Raw genomic sequence first — 20,107 nt, 5'->3', positions numbered from 1 at the left:
GTGGGAGCCCGGTCTGAGCCCCGGAGCCTTCCGCCTGCCGCCCAGGCCCTGCCCAGCCAGCGTCGGGTCTGGGGGCCGGTTCCGGCACAGGGCCTCGGTGCGCCCTCTGTGCCATGCGGTACTTCTCCTTGGACCTTGCCCCCGGGGGTGCGCGGCCCGGGCCTCCTCTGGGCGGCGCTGACGCCGGCCGCGCCTCTCATTCATTCATTCAACACGTTTGAATGAGCGCCTACTGTGAGCCAGGCATCGTGGCGGCTGCCCGGTGCGGGGGGGAGGGGCGGGGGGGCGCCCTGCCAGCCAGCGCCCGCGCCCTCTCCCCACGCTGCTGCGCTCTCCCCAGCAACCCCGAATTTCCCGTAGCCTTGAACCCGACCCACTTCCCCTGAGCACCTGAGGCCCTCCTTCTTCTGCTTTGAAGATATTTAGGCTTTTTACTTTTTAAATTATTTTTTAAGAATGGGAGTAATGCAGTCTGCTCTGTTGCTTTGGCAACCTGGCACCGTTACAACCCTTTTAAGCACCTACTGTGTGCTGGGCCTTTCACTTGGAACGTTTTGTTTACTTTGGAGCTGTTGAGGAGACTCAGACCCCTGGGGATGGTGTTGAGCGCTCCGAAGAAGCGCAGGGAGTTCTTTCTCCCTTCTTTGCCCTCGGTAGCCATTCGGGGTGAAAGTCCCCCGAGAAAGGGGAAGTGAATAGGGGGACAGTTACCTGTGGTCAGGCGGTTCCTTACTGCGCGTCCTCTTAATTCCTTTGCTCTGCGCCAGTCCTGGGGTTTTGGAGCGGAGAGAAGTTTGGGTTTAAGTTCCAGCTTTTACTGGATAGCTTTGGGCAAGTGGCTTCACTTTTTTGAGCCTCCGTTTCTTTATTCCTTAAATGGGGCTAATGATAATATCCTCTTGGTTATGAGTTTGTAATTATGAATCGTTGGTACCTTCTTGGCTCAGAGTAATGGCAGAATCAGTGTGAGCTACTGTTGTTAGTTAATATCCTGGCCAAGGAGCAAATCAACATTGCGAAGCCCCGCTGAAAGGGCTTTCAGGGTTTAAAAAAAGTTTTCTGGTGCTTGAGGTGGAGGGGAAAGGAAAGAACATTAAAGCCCGAATCAGATTGGCTGGATATTCTAATTGGATGAGGTGAAATACAAGTTAATTTGTTGGGAAAACTAACTTCTGACCACCATCTCCTATGGGTGTTCTGAGCCTCCGTAGAGGTTGTGGGTTCTGGCGGGATCTCTTTGTAGGTGGCCACGGAGGGAGGAAACAAAAACACCTGAGTGCAGAAAGGTGGCCATCCAGTCTGCCTGAGTGTAAAGGGTGAATCTGCGCTTCCCTCCTGCCATGTCCCTGAGCCATTTGAAGGCAGAAATCGTTCCTTTTACAGCAAAAAGAAGTGTGACTTTTTTTGAGGAGGGTAAGCACAAGTAACCCATGTCTTGGCCGACGGTCCTATCTGAGAATATAAGGTCCGCGGGCGTGAAATACAAAATAGATACGTAAGAGTCTAATATGGGTTGGTGCCAATAAGACAGCTGTATTCTGGCAAAGAATCTGAGAATCTCGAGGTCAGAACTGAAGTTTTGTGGTAAATGAAGTTTTGTGCCTTCAGTAGAGATGGCAATAATACTATTGTTTAGGATGCAACTTTTTTCCTTTTTTTTTGGCCAAGCCGCATGCAGGATCTTAGTTCCCTGAGCAGGGATTGTACCTGAGCCCCCTGCAGTGGAAGCGCAGAGTCTTAACCACTGGACTGCCAGGGAAGTCCCCAAATGCGCCTTTTTAAAAAACGATCTAATTGGTTTTATTCAGCAATTCATGAACTGGGCAGCATCCCTTCTAGCAAATAGGTGGTCCAATGTTCTAAGTCCTTTTATAGGTAGAGTAACTCACTTAATCCTTAGAACAGGCCTGTGAGGTAGGTACTATTAATGTTTCCATTTTACACATAGGGAAACTGAGGCACAGAGTGGGGAAGTGACCGGCTTCAGGTCAGACTGGGTGGAAGAGCCAGGATTTGAACCAGGCACAGTGGGTCTGGGGACCACACTGGTACCCTCACTGGTCTTCCAGCATCATGACCCTTCCTGATTCCCCTAATCGTTGTGGCATCTAGAATGAGGCTGCCCCGATACTTCCTGCCTAGTGTAGCCTAGACCGGCCGGGCTTGGGGGAAACTGGATCTGCTAGCGACTGTAGTTTTCAGCGAGCCAGACCTGCTTAGTGGGTTGTGAAGTTTGAGGGTGTTTAATGAAACACTCCATGTTCTACTAGGACTTGTCTAAAGTTAACCCCTGACCTTCTTCTGGTTTGGAGCATGGGCCTTGCTCTCCAACAGACATGGGTTCGAATCCCAGCTCTGCGTCTCACTAGCTCTGTGACCTTGGGCCGGTTGCTTGACCTTTGTGTGTCTCATTTGTGCAAAGGAGGTAAATTGGAGGGTTGAATGTGATTAGTCAGGTTGTACAATACCAGGCACTTAATGAGCATTTAGTAAATGGTAGAAGATATTTATATAAGAAGGATTCGCCTGGTGTAATTTAGTGTAAGGAAGCACCGTCGTTCAACCTACTCTTGATGGCCAGTGTTTCACTAGTTTCCTGTCTTTTGCCTCGTGAATCCAGGCTGCAATCAAGGTCCTTCTGTATAAATGTTTTGGAGCGCGCGTAGACAAGTTCATCTGTAAATTGTTAGAAACGTCATTGCTGAGCCAAAGGATCTGTGCGTTTTAAAATTTTTAATTGAAATATAATTGGTGCACTTTTCTGTGTAAGTTATACAACATAATGAATTGTCACACACCAAACACGCCCATGTGACCAGCATGTAGATCTAGAAAAGTATGGTCGAAATCCCCCTGCCCCAAGACAGCCCCTCTCCTGACTCTGACTGCGTAAATTAGTTTTGATTGCCGTGTCCTTTATGCACAGTTCCAGTTCATGTACTTTTTTAGTACTGAGAGATATTACTGAATTGTTTTCCAGTTATACTCCCATCATACGTGTGAGGGCTGGTTCCCAAACCCTCTCCAACGAAGTGTCAGTAAACTTTTTGGTTTTATTATATTACTGTGAGATAGATGGTCTTTTCACTTATCCAGAATACATTGGCATCTTCTTTTCTGGGAACTGCTTTTTGTTTTCCTTTGCCATTATTGAACTGTTGGTCTTTATTTTTTTTTTTTTAAGAGGCTTACATTCTTTTGCTTTGTAAGCAAATATTTTGAGCAGAGTAACTTTGACACTTTCCAGTCTTTTTTTTTTTCCCACCAACATTCTAACAGCTTTATTGAGGGGTAGTCGACATAGACTACACATATTTAACGTGGGACAAAAGTGTACACGTTGGTAAATTTTGCCATATGGATATACCCCTGAAAACATCACCACAATCAAAATAACATTTCGTTTTTATTTTGAAAAGCTGAAAGAATTGAATAAGGAACAACTAGAAACTCCACCTGGGTTCACCATTTCCCTCCCCCCAAACTGTTTCTCTTTCACTAACAAGCACACACATACACACGCTGTTTTTGAAAGTAAATTGCAGACATCGTGACACTTTCTCCTACAAACCCATAATACTGTGGCCCCTCCACCCCAAAACTTAAATTTAGTACAATAATATTTTGTAATATACAGCCCATATTTGCATTTCCTTTATAGCTTTTTTAAAAAAAGCCAGCACCCAATCAACGCTTGTCTCTTTAGTTCCCTTTAGTCTGTCAAAGTCCCTTCACCCATTTGGGGGTAAGGGAGGCTTTTACGACATTGACATTTATGTCTTTTTTTTTAATAGCTCTATGGAGCTGTAATTCAGACACTATACAATTCATTCACTGAAAGTTCAGTGGTTTTTATTATATTCACAGGGCTGTGCAACCGTCACCACAGTCAAGTTTAGAACATTTTCATCCCCCCTCCAAAGAAACCCTATACCCATTAGCAGTCACCCCCCTCCCCCAGCCCCTGACAACCCATCATCTTCTTTGTCTTTATGGATTTGCCTATTCTGTGCGTTTCCTACAAATGGAATCATACAGTGTGGTCTTTTGCATCTGGCTTCTTTCTCACTCAGCATCGTGTTTTTAAGGTTCATCCCTTTTGTAACCTGTGTCAGTATTTCGTACCTTCTTATGGCTTTTTATTTATCCATTTATCAGTTGATGGTCCTTTGGGTTGTTCCCACTTTTTGGATTCTATGAATAGTGCTGCTTTGAACATTCATGTGCAAGTTTTTTTTTTGTTTTTGTTTTTTTGCGGTACGCGGGCCTCTCACTGTTGGGGGCTCTCCCGTTGCGGAGCGCAGGCTCCGGACGCGCAGGCTCAGCGGCCATGGCTCACGGGCCCAGCCGCTCCGCGGCATGTGGGATCCTCCCGGACCGGGGCACGAACCCGTGTCCCCTGCATCGGCAGGCGGACTCTCAACCACTGCGCCACCAGGGAAGCCCCATGTGCAAGTTTTTATGCGCATATATGTTTTCTGTATTTTGGAGTATGTACCTAGGAGTGGAATTGCTGGGTCATACGGCAGCTCTCAACATTTCAAGGAACCTCTGTGCAGCTGTACCGTTTTACGTTCCCACTAGCAGTGTATGAGGATTCCTTTCTCCCCATCCTCGCCAGCACATGTTCTTATCTTCCCCCCACCCCTTGGATGCATTTTATTTAGTTTATTTTTTAATTGAAATATAGTTGATTTGCAATATTATATTAGTTTCAGGTGTACAACATAGTGGTTCAATATCTTTTTGGACTCTACTTCATTTATAGTTATTTTAGAATATTGGCTGTATTCCCTGTGCTGTACAGTATATCCTTGTAACTTATGTATTTTATACACAGTAGTTTGTACCTCTTAAACCCCTACCCCTATCTTGCCCCTCCCCCTTTCCCTCTCCCCACTGGTAGCCCCTAGTGTGTTCTCTGTATCTGTTTCTTTTTTGTTATATTCACTGTTGTATTTTTTAGATTCCACATATAACAGTTATCATTACAGTATTTGTCTTTCCTTCTTTCTTTCTTTCTTCTTAACTTTCTAGCCACCCGGCGTGCAAGACCTTAGTTCCTGGACCAGGGATCGAACTTGCGCCCCCTGCAATGGTAGTGCATTAAGTAGAGTTCCCTGTGCTCTACAGTATGTTCCCATCAGTTGTCTGTTTTATAGATAGTATCAATAGTGTGTATGTGTCAATCCCCGTTCCTCCCACACCACCCCTTTCCCCCTTGGCATCCATACATCTGTTGTCTACATCTATGTTTCTGTTTCTGCTTGACGGGAAGCGTGGCGTCTCAACCACTGGACCTCCAGGGAAGCCCCAGTTTTTGTCTTTCTCTGTCTGACTTATTTCACTAAGCGTAGTACGCTCCAGGTCCATCCAAGTTGGTGCGAATGGCAAAATTTCATTCTTTTTTATGGCCAAGTAGTATTCCGGGGTGTGTGTGTGTGGGTGGTGTGTGTGCGTGAACCACATCTTTCTCCATTCATCTGTTGATGGTTGTCTGTCTCTTTTAGTGTAGCCACTTTAGTGGGGCTGACATGGTATCTCCGTGGGGTTGGGACAGGCCAGTTGACTTTTGAATTTTCATACGATGCATCTTACCTGATTGCATTCCCAGGGTTAGATTGAGGAATTACAATTCCAGCAGGAATTCTACGCGAGGGTCTTGTGTCCTTGCTGGGCACAGGCAAGGGCAGTTATAAATTTCAGGGATACAACATAGTGATTCACAATTCTTACAGGTTATACTCCATTCATAGTTATTATAAGATATTGGCCGTATTTTATAGGTTGTAGAAAACATACAACCTGTGTCGTAGGTTCAGCTTTTCACGTGATTTCTGTGAACTGCTTCAGGCTCTGGGCTCCGCTGAACCCCCGTCTTAGTCTGCAGGGCTGCCATGAGGAAGGACCACAGCCTGGGCAGCTCACACAGAAATGTATCATCTGGAAGTTCTGGAGGCTGGAAACCTGAGATCGAGGTGCTGGCAGGGTTGGTTTCTCCTGAGGCCTCTCTCCTTGGCTGGCAGATGGCCGGCTTCTCCCTGTGTCCTCACATGGTCTTTCCTCTGTGTGTGTCTATGTCCCCATCTCTTCTTGTAGGGCCACCAGTCCTGTTGGATCAGGGTCCCTCATACTGATCCCATTTCACCCTCGCTGAGATTTGAAGGAACACGGTGCAGCCCGCAACACTCCCTGAGGGCTCCTGTGTCTTCACACAGACAAGGGAGCCAAGGAGTCACATTGCCCAAGGGGAAGCCACAGTGAGTGGTGCCAGCCCCCGGGGCAGAGGGCAAGTGTGGCTCCCACCGCTCAGTCCAAAAGGCCCACAATGGGTCTGTCCCTGCAACACCCTCTCCTGCCCTGGCCGGTCCCCAGGGTGGGCCTGACTTTCCTCTGAGCCAGACCGGACCCTGGTTGAGCCTGTGGGTTTCTGAGCACCTGCTTGAAGACGTTTGTTAGGTGGGAAGGGGATGGCTCCGTTTGGAGAGAGGGCCGGACCTCCATCCTTGCTGGGAGCGCTGGGTTGCCACCCAGCAAATCCTCGGGTCTGACACAAGCAACCTAAGCAGCTCCCATGTCCTGAGGCCTTTACAGGTTCTTATGGCTGTCTTATCTTAGTCCCATTTTACAGCTGAGAAAGTGGAGGCACAGACAGGGTCAGCAACAGCAGCAGCTGTTGTCTCTTCCTCCCCAAATAAGTACTTCCTCACACCCTTTCTAGGAGAGCTGGTGCCCTTGAAAAGCCCAGTAGCTTTTGGTATGGAGCTCTTTCCTCTTTCCTCCACTTGAACAAAATGTACAAGTTGCTACTTATTGGCAAACGTGTACAAATCATGCGTACTTTAAAGAATTACGACAGGAGCAACAACGCGGTAGATCCCTGAAAGGGAATGCTCTTTGGCAAGAAAGAGGAATTAAGTACCAATACATGCTGCAACACGGGTGAACCTTGACAATGTTATTTTGAGTGCAAGGAGCCAGGCACAAAAGGTCACGGATTGCCTGATTCCACTGGTATGGAAAGTCCAGGAAAGGCAAAGCCATGGAGATGGAAAGGAGATTAGTGGTTGCCTAGGTTGGGGGTGGGAGGCGATGGGGAGTGACTCCTGACAGGGACAAGACTCCTTTTGGGGCGATGAAAATGTTCTAACGTTAGATTATGGGGAATTTCTAAAAAGAAGCTGTGAATCGTGCCTTTTAAAAACGGGAACTTTATGGTATGTAAATGATATGTCAGTAAATCTCTAACCAAAAAAGAATTATAACTAAACCAACACCAGTGTGCCTTCTCTCCAGGTGATGAGACATTCTCTGAAATCCCCTCACCCACCTACCCCTGCCAAAGAGACGGACAGTGACCCTCTCTTCTCTCAGACACACATACTTCCTCCTTTATTTTTTTTTTACTCTTCCAGTTTAAAAAACCCTCTTTTTAGATAGGAGTACAGTTGATTTACGGTGTTATGTTAGTACCCTTCCAGTTTTTAAATAGCAGCTTATTGAGGTATAATTCACATACCATACAGTTCATCCATTTAAAGTAGATCGTTCATATATAATTTCCGTATATTCACAGGGTTGTGTAACCATCACCACAGTCAACAGTAGAACATCTTCATCACCTCGAAGAGAAATCCTTTAGCTCTCAACCTCTCTCCCTAACCCCTAGCCACTGCTAATTTACTTTCTGTCTCTATGGATTTCCCTATTGTGGACATTTCCTATATTTGCGGACACTTCCTATTCATGGAATCACAATTTATGGTCCTTTGTATCTGGCTTCTTGTCCTTAGTGTAAGGTTTTCAAGTTTCATCCTTGTCGAAGCATGTGTCAGTACTTCATTCGTTTCTATGGCTGAATAATATCCCATTGTGTGGATATGTCAGGTTTATCCATGTGGTCTTTAAATACACAAATCCCTTTGGTGCTTGCAGCTAGGAAATTTAAGGCTAAAAGGATGATGTCCTTGCAGAAGAGTCTTGGGGCCAAAGCTTCTGTTAGAAGATCGGGGACTTCCCTGGTGGTCCAGTGGGTAAGACTCCGCTCTCCCACTGGAGGGGGCCTGGGTTCAACCCCTGGTCAGGGAACTAGATCCCCCATGCATGTCGCAACTAAGAGTCCTCATGCCTCAACTAAGACCCAGCGCAGCCTAAATAAATAATAAATTTAAAAAAAAATCGGATGTCAGTAGACATTTTGAACCTCTGTTGGGTGCGTCAAAGCATTTCACACAAATCTCATTTAACGCGCAGAACAGCCAGCTGAGATGGGTACTTTTAATAACTCCACTTGTCAGGTGTAGCCCTGGTATATAACGCATATATATTCTACCCACGGCCACCCAGCAAATAAGGGGCAGACCTGGGACTTGAACCCAGACAGTTAAGCTCCCAACCCCGCATGCTGTCAGCCAAGCGACAGCAGTAGCACAGAGGTCAATGGCATCCTTTGCTCTCCTGGCCACTGATCCAACACTACTCCTCTTTCCCCCTGTCCTAGAGGATGGCTCCAACCAGGATATCCAATTTTAAATGCTGTAACCAATTCACTTCGAGGCATTTAACCTCTCCGCGTGAGCCTTGCAACACTCGGGTCCCCCTGGGAAGCTGGGAATAACCTAGGTGCCCATCCATAGGGGATTGGATAAGCAGCTGCAGATATGCCATCTTTGCAAAGAATGAGGCCGCTCTGTCCTGCCTGAAGTTGAATAATCAAGGCTGAGTGTTCCGTGAGAAACACGGCAGAACTGTACATGTATGCTGCCGCTGATGGGGGAAAACATTTCTGCCACTCCTCACCCGGTGCATCTAAGAGAGGATCCGCAAGCGCGTGGTAACAGCGCTGCCACTGGAAGGGGGTTTGGGTTGCGGGGAGTGAGACTTTATACCATGTGTATAGAATATCACTTTTTCTTAAATCTGGCCGCACTGCACGGCACGCAGGATCTTAGTTCCCTGACCAGGGATTGAACCCGGGCCCTCAGCAGTGAAAGCGCGGGCCCCTAACCATTGGACTGCCAGGGAAGTCCGAGAATATCACTTATTATTATTATTTTTTTAATATCACTTATTTTTTTAAAAATACAGCAAAACGGGACTTCCCTGGTGGTCCAGTGGTTAAGGATCCGTCTTGCAATGCAGGGGACTCCAGTTCGATCCCACAGGCCTTGGGGGCAACTAAGCCCGGGCACCACAGCGAAAGATCCCACGTGTCGCAGCTAAGACCCAACGCGGCCAAAAAGATAAATATTTTTTTTAAATACCGTGAAATGAAAGTGCACCTCATATTCATCCTCGGAGCGCTTCAGTAGCCGTGGGTCCTTAAAGCTGGGATGGACGTGGCCTCTCTCTACTGTTTGCACACGCTAGGGAGATGCTGATGGGACTTGAGTGTGAGAACCACAGTTCTCGCCCTTCAGAGTTGCTCCCATGCAGCAACGTCCCAGCCTCCGGGCGAAATAGGTTGGTTGCAGCACCTCCCACTGTTTAAAAATGAGAAATCAGGCAGAGACTTTGACAAAAGAGTCTGCCTAGAAGGGCTCCAGGAGGAATCGGAGGTGGAGTGAGCAGCTTTGCAGAGAGCTCCCGGCTGCCCCGATGCATCCCTTCCCCCGTAGGAGGGAGATTTGTCTAGATTCGCTTGGTTCTTGGCACGTGGACACTTAGTCCCGAGCTCCGTCAGTCCCCTGGGCTACTCGGCCAGTCCTGGGGTGGCCTTCGTCATCGGCCGGCTGTGTTTTCTCGTCCAAGTGTAAGCTTGGCCGGACTAGGCAGGAGGGAGCTTTGGCCGGGTCGGTAATGATCTCTCTCCCGTTTCTGCAGTTCCTGACGAGGCTGACCGAGAGGTTCGTGCTGGGAGTGGACATGTTTGTGGAAACCCTGTGGAAAGTTTGGGCAGAGCTCTTGGACGTCCTTGGACTTGACGGTAGGTGTGGGGGGCATTCATGTGAAGGCACCGTTTCATTCTGGTGCTTGTTAAATTATGGGAGTGGTACCCACGGCGGGTGGCACAAGAGAAAACTAGGGGGGCAGTGAGGATACGAGAGGACCTTTTTTATTGTCATTGTTGTGTGTGTAAATAGCTGAGATTCCCAGATGCTATTTAGGATAACGTGCAGGTGGGCAGTGCCAACTTGTGTGCCCCCAGGCAAACCTCGGGGACTGGAGGTGGAGTCTCTAGGTTGTTGGGGTCCGTAACCAACTACTCCAGTTACTTAGACAGAAAGGGATTTAGTGCAGGGAATGCAGCACTCACACAATCATCAAAAGGGCTGAAGGAGCGATGTGTGACCCCCCAGGGGGTTGCTGCCCTGGTCTAGGAATTGGATGGCAGCTGCTGGAACCCTTTGAATTCAAGCTCACGGCCCTGGTCCAGGCTGCTGCCTCTCTCCAGGAAGCCTGCAGCAGTCTGTGTCGGGGTCCCCTAGACCATGCCCAGGTTCTGTGCATCTCCAGGAGGACTCCGGGACCCAGCATGCGGCCGTCCTCACAGCGGTGATGTATTACAGTGAAGGACACAAGGCACAGTCAGCAGAGGGAAAAGGCTCACGGGGTGGAGTCTGGGGGAACCAGGCACAGGCCCCCAGAGCCCTCTCCCAGGGGCGTCCCACAGGATACTCTTTATTCCCCGAATGAGGTGTCATCTACCAGGGACGCCCAATAGAGGCTCGGCCTCCAGGGTGTTTATTGGCAGCTGGTCATGTAGGTGCTCTCTGCCTGCACCTTCCAAATTCCCGACTCCCCGAAGGAAAACAGGCGTCAGCATGAACCACACTGATTGTAAAAACCTCCAAGCCAGGGAGCCCCTGTTCTTGGTGAGAGGAGGGAGCCCTCACTGCAATGTGCATGCAATTCACTCAGCTCTCCAGGACGCCGACCAGGTGCCCCCAAGTTGAACTCAGTTCTAACCCTATCTCCTTGGAGGTAGCATCTGATCCTACGGGTCACGGGCTCAGTCCCACAATCGGCCCCACTTCAGACACCAGTCACAGATCCGTGCTTCTGACAGACTAGTGTAGATCAGAGGTTCCCACGACCCCTCCGCACCGTGGGTTCAATTAATTTGCTAGAGCCGCTTGCAGAACTCAGGAAAGTTTACTCACTCACTAGATTACTGGTTTATTATGAAAGGATATAACTCAGGAACAGCCAGGTGGAGGAGATGCATGGGGCAGAGTTGGTGGGCAGGGACTCGGAGCTTCCAGTTCTGAGTTCTATTGTCTCCTTGGCTACTGGTGATGGGTTAAACCTTCAGCCCCTCCTGGAGGTTAGAGGGCCTAACCCTCTAGTCATCTGGTTGGTTCCCCTGGCAACCAGCGTACATCCTGAGAGGCTTTCCAGAATCACCTGGTTAACAAGCACAGGTGTGGGTGAGAGGGGCTATGAATCAACAAGACACTTTTATTGCACTTGTCACTTAGGGAATTCCAAGGGTCTTAGGAGTCTGTGCCAGAAATAGGGATGGACACCAAATACGTGTTTCTTATTATGTATCACAACCTCACACTCCAGAAATCCAAGTTCCCAGATGCCAGCCAAGGGCCCACCTTGCCAGCAGGTGTTTCTAAAGAGTGGCCTCAGGCCTGCTGGGTGAACTCTTCCCTGCACAGCTCCTAACTAGGGTCCGTTCTCAGAGCCATTTTTTTTATTACTGCTTTTATAGTAGTGATTTAAAAAAAAAACCAAAGAAGGCAGGTCAGGTCACTGTCCTTAAAGCTGCCCAGCGACTTCTTGCTGCACTTGGAATCGACCAGGTTCACACCAAGGACACTGCAAGCAGCAAGGATCTGCCCAGCCCCTATCCTGTTCTTGGACACGCTGGGGTCTTTGGTACCTTCCAGTCCCTCCAGGTGTTCCCTGCTGGGGGTGATCCTCCCAGCCCTTTGCCTGCTCCCATCTTTCCCATGCTTGGGTCTCTGGTACATGACACCTCCTTCAAGAGGCCCCTCCTGACTACCCTGTGTGAGGAACCTGGTCCTCAGTTCTCACCCTCAGCTGCAACATCTCCCTCCCGTGTGTGTGTGTTACGCATCTCCCTTCTGAGATCCCGTGTGTGGGGTCTTGCCCGCCTCCTCCAGGCTGCAACCTCGGACCCGGCTCTGCCCTGGCACAAAGGGGCCCATCGTTAATAAGAATTGGAGGCCTGGGCTTCCCTGGTGGTGCAGTGGTTAAGAATCTGCCTGCCAATGCAGGGGACACGGGTTCGAGCCCTGGTCTGGGAGGATCCCACATACCGCGGAGCAGCTAAGCCCGTGCGCCACAACTACTGAGCCTGCACTCTAGAGCCCATGAGCCACAACTACTGAGCCTGCGTGCCACAACTACTGAAGCCCGCACGCCTAGAGCCCGTGCTCCGCAACGAGAGAAGCCACCGCAATGAGAAGCCCGCGCACCGCAACAGAGAGTAGCCCCTGCTCGCCGCAACTAGAGAAGGCCCAGGCGCAGCAACAAAGACACAACGCAGCCAAAAATTAATTAATTAATTTTTTAAAAAGATATATGAATGGCTAACAGGTACAAGAAAATGTATCAATACTACATTACTAGTGGTTCAACATTACTAGTCATTAGGGAAATGCAAATCAGAACCACAATGAGGGCTTCCCTGGTGGCGCAGTGGTTGAGAGTCCACCTGCCGATGCAGGGGACATGGGTTCGTGCCCCAGTCCGGGAAGATCCCACATGCTGCGGAGCAACTAAGCCTGTGCGCCACAACTACTGAGCCTGCACTCTAGAACCTGTGAGCCACAGCTACTGAAGCCCGCGCGCCTAGAGCCCGTGCTCCACAACAAGAGAAGCCACCGCAATGAGAAGCCCGTGCACCACAACGAAGAGGAGCCCCCTCTCGCCGCAACTAGAGAAAGCCCGCGCACAGCAATGAAGACCCAACGCAGCCAAAAATAAATAAAATTATAAAAAAACAACAACGAATTTTTGGTGTGTGTATATATACGATGGAGTATTATTCAACCATAAAACGAAGGAAATCCTGCCGTTTGAAACAACGTGGATGGACCTGGAGGACATTAAGCTAAGTGAAATAAGTCAGAGAAAGGCAAATACTGTAGGAGCTCACTTATATGTGGAATTAAAAAAAAAAAAAACCTCATAAAATGAGAGATCAGATTTGTGGTTGCCAGAGACAGCAAGTGGGAGGCAGGGGAATTAGAGGAAGATGGTTAAAAGGTACAAATTTGCAGTTATAGGATAGATAAGTCCTGGGGATGTCACGTACAACATGATGACTGTAGCTGACACCGCTCTACCGTATAGTTGAAAGTTATCAGGAGAGTTAGTAGACCCTAAATGTTCTCAGGAAAAGGAAGAAACTTTTCTTTTTTGTATCTATATGAGGTGATGGATACTAACTAAACTTGTGTTCATCTCACAATATATGTAAGTTAAGTCATGCTGTACACTTTGAACGTATATAGTGCTGTACGTCAGTTATATCTCAATAAAACTAGTAAAGAAAGCTGCATGCTGAAGTAGGATGTGTGCCTCTTTCAAACGGTTTGGTTTAAAAAAAAAAAGGTATGTGACTAGAGATGGAGCAAAATGTTAACCATTGTTAAACCTAGGTGGTTTTGATAGGAGTATTTATTTTACTATCCTTTTAAATTTTCTATTTGAAAATTTTCTTAAGTCAGGCACACAGAAGATGCAAGTCCTCCATTTCACTCCATTCTTTTTTTTGGCGGTACGCGGACCTCTCACTGCTGTGGCCTCTCCCGTTGAGGAGCACAGGCTCCGGATGCGCAGGCCCAGCGGCCACGGCCCACGGGCCCAGCCGCTCCACGGCATGTGGGACCCTCCCGGACCGGGGCACGAACCCGTGTCCCCCACATCGGCAGGCAGACTCCCAACCACTGTGCCACCAGGGAAGCCCTCACTCCATTCTTAAGATGGAACTTCATGTGTGGGTACCAGTTACAATTAGGTTTGACTGTGAGTAACAGAGACCCCAAATAACAGCAGCTTAAACAAGATGGAAGCTTATTTCTCTTATGTGAAAGTTCACAGGTAGGTGGTTAGGCAGGTAGGTGGCTTTGTAGCACATTCTCCTCGGGTCCGAGGCCCCTCCCATCTTATTGCTCCCCAATAGGTGACCTCCCTTCCCTCATGACACAAGACAGCTGCTTCTATTCCAGCCATCACATCCACATTCCAGCAGGCAGAAGAAGAAGAGGTAAAGGGCATATTCCCACTACTTCTAGGAAGCCACCCCAAAACATTTCTGCTTACCTCTCCTTGACCAAAGCTTAGTTATGTAGCTGCAAGGGAGGCTGGGAAACGCCCTTATCCTAGGCAGCCGTGTGCCCAGCCTAACACTGGGCATTTGTTACTATGGAAGACAGGAAGAAAGGAAATTGAAGGCCAGTTTTCAGGCTCTGCCCCACCTGAAAGGTGTTTCAAACCCACGATATGACAGCGTTGCCCTGTCTTATCCTGTCTTTTCCCAGGACTTGGTATAAAGGCTAATGAGGCAGCCAACTTTAATTCCTTGGGTGTAGCAGAGGCAGAGGCAGCCAGTGAGCTGAGCTGCCCACCCCCAGCTTGCAGAGAACCCCCTGACCCCGTGTAACCGGCCGCTGTCCCTCTGTTCTGTCCTGCAGTCTCGAACCTGTCCCAGTACTTCAATCCAAGCTCGGTGGCCAACAGCCCCACACGTGCCCTCCTGCTGGTGGGCGTCGTCCTCCTGGCCTACTGGTTCTTGTCTCTGACCCTGGGCTTCACCTTCAGTGTCCTGCACGTGGTGTTCGGCCGCTTCTTCTGGGTGGTGCGGGTCATCCTGTTCTCCATGTCGTGCGTGTACATCTTGCACAAGTACGAGGGTGAGCCCGAGAATGCCGTGCTGCCGCTGTGCTTCGTGGTGGCCATCTACTTCATGACCGGGCCCATGGGTTTCTACTGGCGCAGCAGCCCCAGTGGCCCCAGCGTGGAGGAGAAGCTGGAACAGCTGGAGAACCAGGTCAGACTGCTCAACATCCGTCTCAACCGAGTGCTGGAGAGTCTTGACCGCTCCAACGGCAAGTGACAACCAGCCAGCCGGCCGGGTCCCCTCCTCCCAGCGCCCTCTCTCCGGAAACAAAAAAGAAGAAGGAAAAAAAGAACGCCAAACCCCAAACAATCTTAATAAACATGTCTGAGCAGGAGAGTGGCGCTTTGCGAGGGTGTTTCCAGCCACGTGTCAACTCTTAGGACATCTTCCGAGAAGAATGGGACAAGATCGTTGGTATAGAACTACCCGCCAAGTGTCATTAGTGGAAAAAAATCTTTTTTAAACAAAGGATATAACCATATTAGCTGTACAGGAAGAGAAGTTTATCTGTGCATAGAGCATAAAGTTAATTTTTTCAAGCATTTAAATACACCTTTTGTAAGGTTTTTTAACACAGGCAGATGGAGTTAAGTTTTAATAAACTTAAAACTTTACATGGAGGGGAAGAAATGGCTAATTCGACCTTTTGGAAGAGTTTCAAGGCAAGCATTTGTTTTTGCAGCGTAGGGATTGGTGGGTGAGGTCTGTGTGCGGTCTTTTCAGGTTCCAAAGCTGTGACCTTCATTTCACGTTGTTTTTCGCTGATGTCGATCTGATGAATGTTGTCGCTTCTGAATGTGGGCCATTGGGTTTCAAGGATGAAACTAAACATCTTTTGGATCCTAGTGACCCCAGCCGAGCCCCCTTCAATCCTGTTTCTAAATGAAGAAATCACTATTTGTAGAAAACCTAAGATTTTTTTCCCCCTTCTGTACTTTGATGTATCTTAACCTCAACATTTTGTAAAGGGAAATTCAAGGACCGGGCAAAGAAATGTCTTTGGGGTTTGATGCCGGGAGCCGCCTGGGTAAGCTCATTCAGGAATCTATTTGATGTCCTAATTTCGCCATTTGCCAGCTAGGTTGATACAGGAAAGATACACTCTCTGGGGTTTTTTTGTTTATCTGTTTCATCTTGGTTTTGGGTGACTCAGGACCTTAGAAGGAAAACCAACCATAGCAGCTAATAACATTTTCGAGTCTGTTGCTGCAACGCATTCTCAGGAACAGTAAGCAGGCATAAGCCAGACTTGGAGAAGATCTGAATTATTTTTCCTGAAATTTTTACGGTACCTGTGTTAGGTGCTTTTTGCCTGGAGTCTGGGGTGACCTCATTTTTAGCTGGTCCCTAGGGGCAGAGAGAGGTATGTGCAGGGCAGACAGCTGTGGGGTCCTGGACAGAGGGGGCTTTGCAAGGCTTGGATCAGGGGCTAGTGGAGATGCCCCTTTCTGGGTACCAACGAGCACAGGAGAGCAAGGAAAGGATGCTGCCAGGGGTCGTGACTGTCTTTCCCTGCCCACCTGCGTCGTGCCCTGGCAGCCCCCTCACAGGAGCCCCTCTACGCAGGTTTGCAGAGACCCCTGTCCGATCAGGTAGGACCAAGACCTTTTGGTCCGGGTATCATTTGGGGGAAAACTCAGCTGCCCGCCAACTCCTCCTGTGCCGCCTTTCTGTGACGTTTTACTTGGGGTTACAAGTACCTGGAAAACGGAAGCAAATGTTTTCTGAGGATGTTTATGAAACTTCCGTTATCAAGGTGTACAATAACGGGACCCAAACTCTCCTGCATTCAGTTCGCTTCCTGAGACGCATGTTCTCTAGGATTAGCTTGGGCAAATCTTTACCCATGGGCGTTTGACCCCCGTGTTTTTTGCATTGAAACCGTTCCAGTTTTGTCAGTTAGATATTTACGGACAAATCTATTTTAGCGCAGGGTGTGAAGAACTCCAGGGAGGTCATCTTTGCCTTCCTTCCTTTTGTGCATTTAGCTTCTATGTATCTGGCATATTTAGGTATTTGCTCCTGTTAGCCAGAAGGGAAATGGACATTCTCTGTGCAGAGCTTTTAAGTCTTAAATTACGGGTCTGGGTCTAACATCCACTCTGTTCTCTCACCCACCCTCACACATGGAAACCTGATGGGCACTGTGCTGTACTGAGATCCAGGCAGGAGAACCATTTTAACTTCTAGTAGATCGAGGGAGGCTCACGTGTCTAGGTGCTGGTGGACTCAGGCCACAGCATCAACTGGAAATTGCTGTTGAGAATATGCACCTTGTTTTCCAGGTTGGCTAAGTGTAGGCTATGAAGCCAGTTTTATAGCTCAGTACACTCAGAGGAATGGAATGATGTCTTTATTTTTAACAAAAGTTAAATAGTTAATTAGTTCACTAGAGGTATCACTTCAGGGTAGAACAGTCCTTGAAATTCTGATAGAAATCATGGATGTTCGATCTGAATAACGCCTGCTTTTTAATGCGTAAATTTGACTTCTGCTTGGACGTGTTCTTAACCCCAAATAATTTGGGTTTTTTTTTTTTTTTTTTTTTTTTTTTTTTTTTTTTTTTTTTTTTTTTTTTTTTTTTTTTTTTTTTTTTTTTTTTTTGCTTTCTCCATTCCATGGAAGCTTGTAGGGTAAGCTTCCTTCCTCATCTCTTCCTTTTTTCTCTCTTTTGTACATGGAGAAATGTATTTTTGTACCATATCTCATACCTTGAAGAGAAACCTTTTTTATATCTTCAGGGCTGTAGAACATATTAGTGTAACACATCCTTCAACGCGGTATGTAAACATCCTGACGAAAACTACTGTGGATCTCTGTTTTAGTTAAGACTCAGTTTTTTAGATATCTTCAAGGCATCAATGTTAATTGCCCAGTGCTCCAGTATCACAGTAAATACCGAGAACAGAAAATAGTCCAGAAGAGAAAAAGGACCAGCTACCTCCAGATTGCTGGATTTCTGTGGGTGTTTGGGGATAATGTTTGGAGCAATCTCTTCCTTGACATCCTAGCAAAGATGCTTTCGTGGCACATCAGCCTTCTGTAAATATATTTTCCAGTACCAATCAGCGTTACCTGCCTTCCGGGTTTTTTGGTTTGCTCGTTTTTGTTTTTGTACCCCACGTCATTTCTGGTAGCAAAGTGCAGCAACAGAATTTCCTGAAAGCTAGCCTTGTGACTTATGCCCGGGGTCTTAACTGATGAAGGTGACCGAGTGACAGCACGGAGAGAGGTTAGTGCCGTTGAAAGAAGGCTTTTAATACCCACAGTTTCCTGGAGACAACAGGCATACCACGCCGCGTGGGACCACAGGAAGCCTGATACACGCAGGGTCAGGAAGCAGACGGAGGGGAACTGGGTCTGTGCTCTTCTGACTGTGGTGGGAAGTAGCTAGTTGGGGACATCACCTGTTGGAACTAAGGGTGAGCATGTAGGATGGGGTCAGTGCTTGGGAGGGTTATAATAGGACTTTTGCACACCCACGAGGGCTGGCTTGCAGGAAAGATGAAAATCACTTTGGTCGCTAGTCTGGCCCCGTGATTCGGCAGCCTTCTGGTTAGGAATAACATGTCAGATGTCCAGTGCAGAATCCGAAACATGGCGAAGACACCTTCTCACTAGTGGGAATCCTGCTGTGCTTCATCTCCATGCTTCCCCCTGCTTCTTAAGATGCTTTTGAGGAATGATACCTGCCTTACAGCGTGACACCTGAGCGCTTCTCCCTGATGGGTTTTGAACTGGCTGATGTAATCCAAAAACCAGCTCTCCCATCCAGCCAGCTCACTTTAAAAGGAATGCCTGGGACTTCCCTGGCGGTCCAGTGGTTAGAACTCGGTGCTCTCACTGCCGTGGCCCGGGTTCAACCCCTGGTTGGGGAACTAAGATCCTGCAAGCTGCTCGGCGCGGCCAAAGAAAATTAAAAATAAAAGGAATTCTTTAAGGTCCTAAAGGTGTCAACCTGCTCCCCCAGCTTTTTAAAATAAGACATCATCATTTTTGTTTATGGCCATTTGAGTAGTTGAACCTTTCCTCCTCACTTGTGAATAATAGAAGTTTATATTTTTGCAGGATCTAACACAGTACCCTTAAAATTAGTATTGGATAACCAGCAATATGATGTATAGTATCGGGGATAAACAAACCTTGTCCAGCGTACTCAATTCTGTGCTCTGCTCTTCATTGATTCCTTGATATGTAGGAGATACCCCAGGACCAGTTTTTCCCTGGTGGTGGCATAAAAAGCCGATCGTCCTTTGCACCGTCTACTGAAGATCTGCGGCAGCTAATGTTATTATGAACCATATGTTCTAATGTCTTTTTGCATATTTAAAGGTTTTATTGTAGTGTCAGTTTAATATCCGCATGTGTGTTAAATCTCTGAATACCGTAATTAACTTGATTTCTTGTGGTGGTGATTAGCTCTCACTTAAAATCCAGCGAAGCAATTATTTCCCTCTTAACTGGAAATCATATTTGTGTGGTATGGTACCCATCATCCACAGTGTATTCATGAGTCAAATTTGTATTTTGTGTATCTGGTTATAAATTTTACGTAGCATTTAATTTGATACTATAAATCCACTTGATTTGAATATAGTGGTGTGTGTGTGTGTGCGTATGTGGTGTGTGTACACTTTAGTTTCATGAGCCTTGGGAAACTGATTCTACAAATATCATAAATAGACATAAATGTATAAGGCTTATTTTTTTGGCAGAGCGATCCGTACGTCCCTCTTATTTATTAAATCACTGGCTTTGGTGTTATGTAGAGATATTTGTAGACCGATTTCAGAACAGAATTAAAATATTGTGAAAATTACAGCTTAATAAATGTTTATGGTAATTTTGTTGTACAGACTTCCTAAATGTATTTCATTACTTCCAACCAAGCATTTGTGGAGTTTTCCCCGTCTTGGCCTGTAATGCTGATTCCATGATTCTGTTCCCCAGTCCAAGGAGAGTCATACAATCTTGAATTTAACTGTTTGATTGGAGGTAGCGTTGCCACATAAAATACAGGACACCCAGTTAAATCTGAGTTTCAGATAAACAACAAATGCTTGTTTAGTGTAAGTATGTCCCGTGCAATATTTGGGACACACTTACACCAAAGGAAAAACAAAAAAGAGTTGTTGCTTATCTGCAATTCAACTGGGCATTGTATATTTTTATTTGCTAATTCAGGCAATCCTAGCAGGGTATAGCAACTGACGTACACACCTCCACCCCACCCTGAGCTGGAATGCTTTTGTGGGTACTAAAAATTGTTCCCTAGCCTTAGCAAAC

At 47.4% G+C, this 20,107-nt stretch overlaps 1 protein-coding gene across 1 annotated transcript; it reads left to right on the top strand.

The window, feature by feature from the left end:
• Positions 1 to 9,824: 9,824 nt before the first annotated feature.
• On the top strand, positions 9,825 to 17,367 carry BRI3BP (BRI3 binding protein). The gene is made up of 2 exons (XM_024758719.1): positions 9,825 to 9,925; positions 14,616 to 17,367. Exons 1-2 carry the CDS (start codon positions 9,865 to 9,867, stop codon positions 15,035 to 15,037), a joined length of 483 nt encoding a protein of 160 aa, XP_024614487.1. The 5' UTR covers positions 9,825 to 9,864; the 3' UTR covers positions 15,038 to 17,367.
• Positions 17,368 to 20,107: the final 2,740 nt, after the last annotated feature.

This window comes from Neophocaena asiaeorientalis, unplaced genomic scaffold (assembly GCF_003031525.2).
Source record: "Neophocaena asiaeorientalis asiaeorientalis breed wild unplaced genomic scaffold, Neophocaena_asiaeorientalis_V1.1 scaffold77, whole genome shotgun sequence".
Lineage (NCBI taxonomy): Eukaryota > Metazoa > Chordata > Mammalia > Artiodactyla > Phocoenidae > Neophocaena > Neophocaena asiaeorientalis.
The sequence above is the reverse complement of the archived record's forward strand: the minus strand, read 5'-3'. Positions and strand labels throughout refer to the sequence as shown.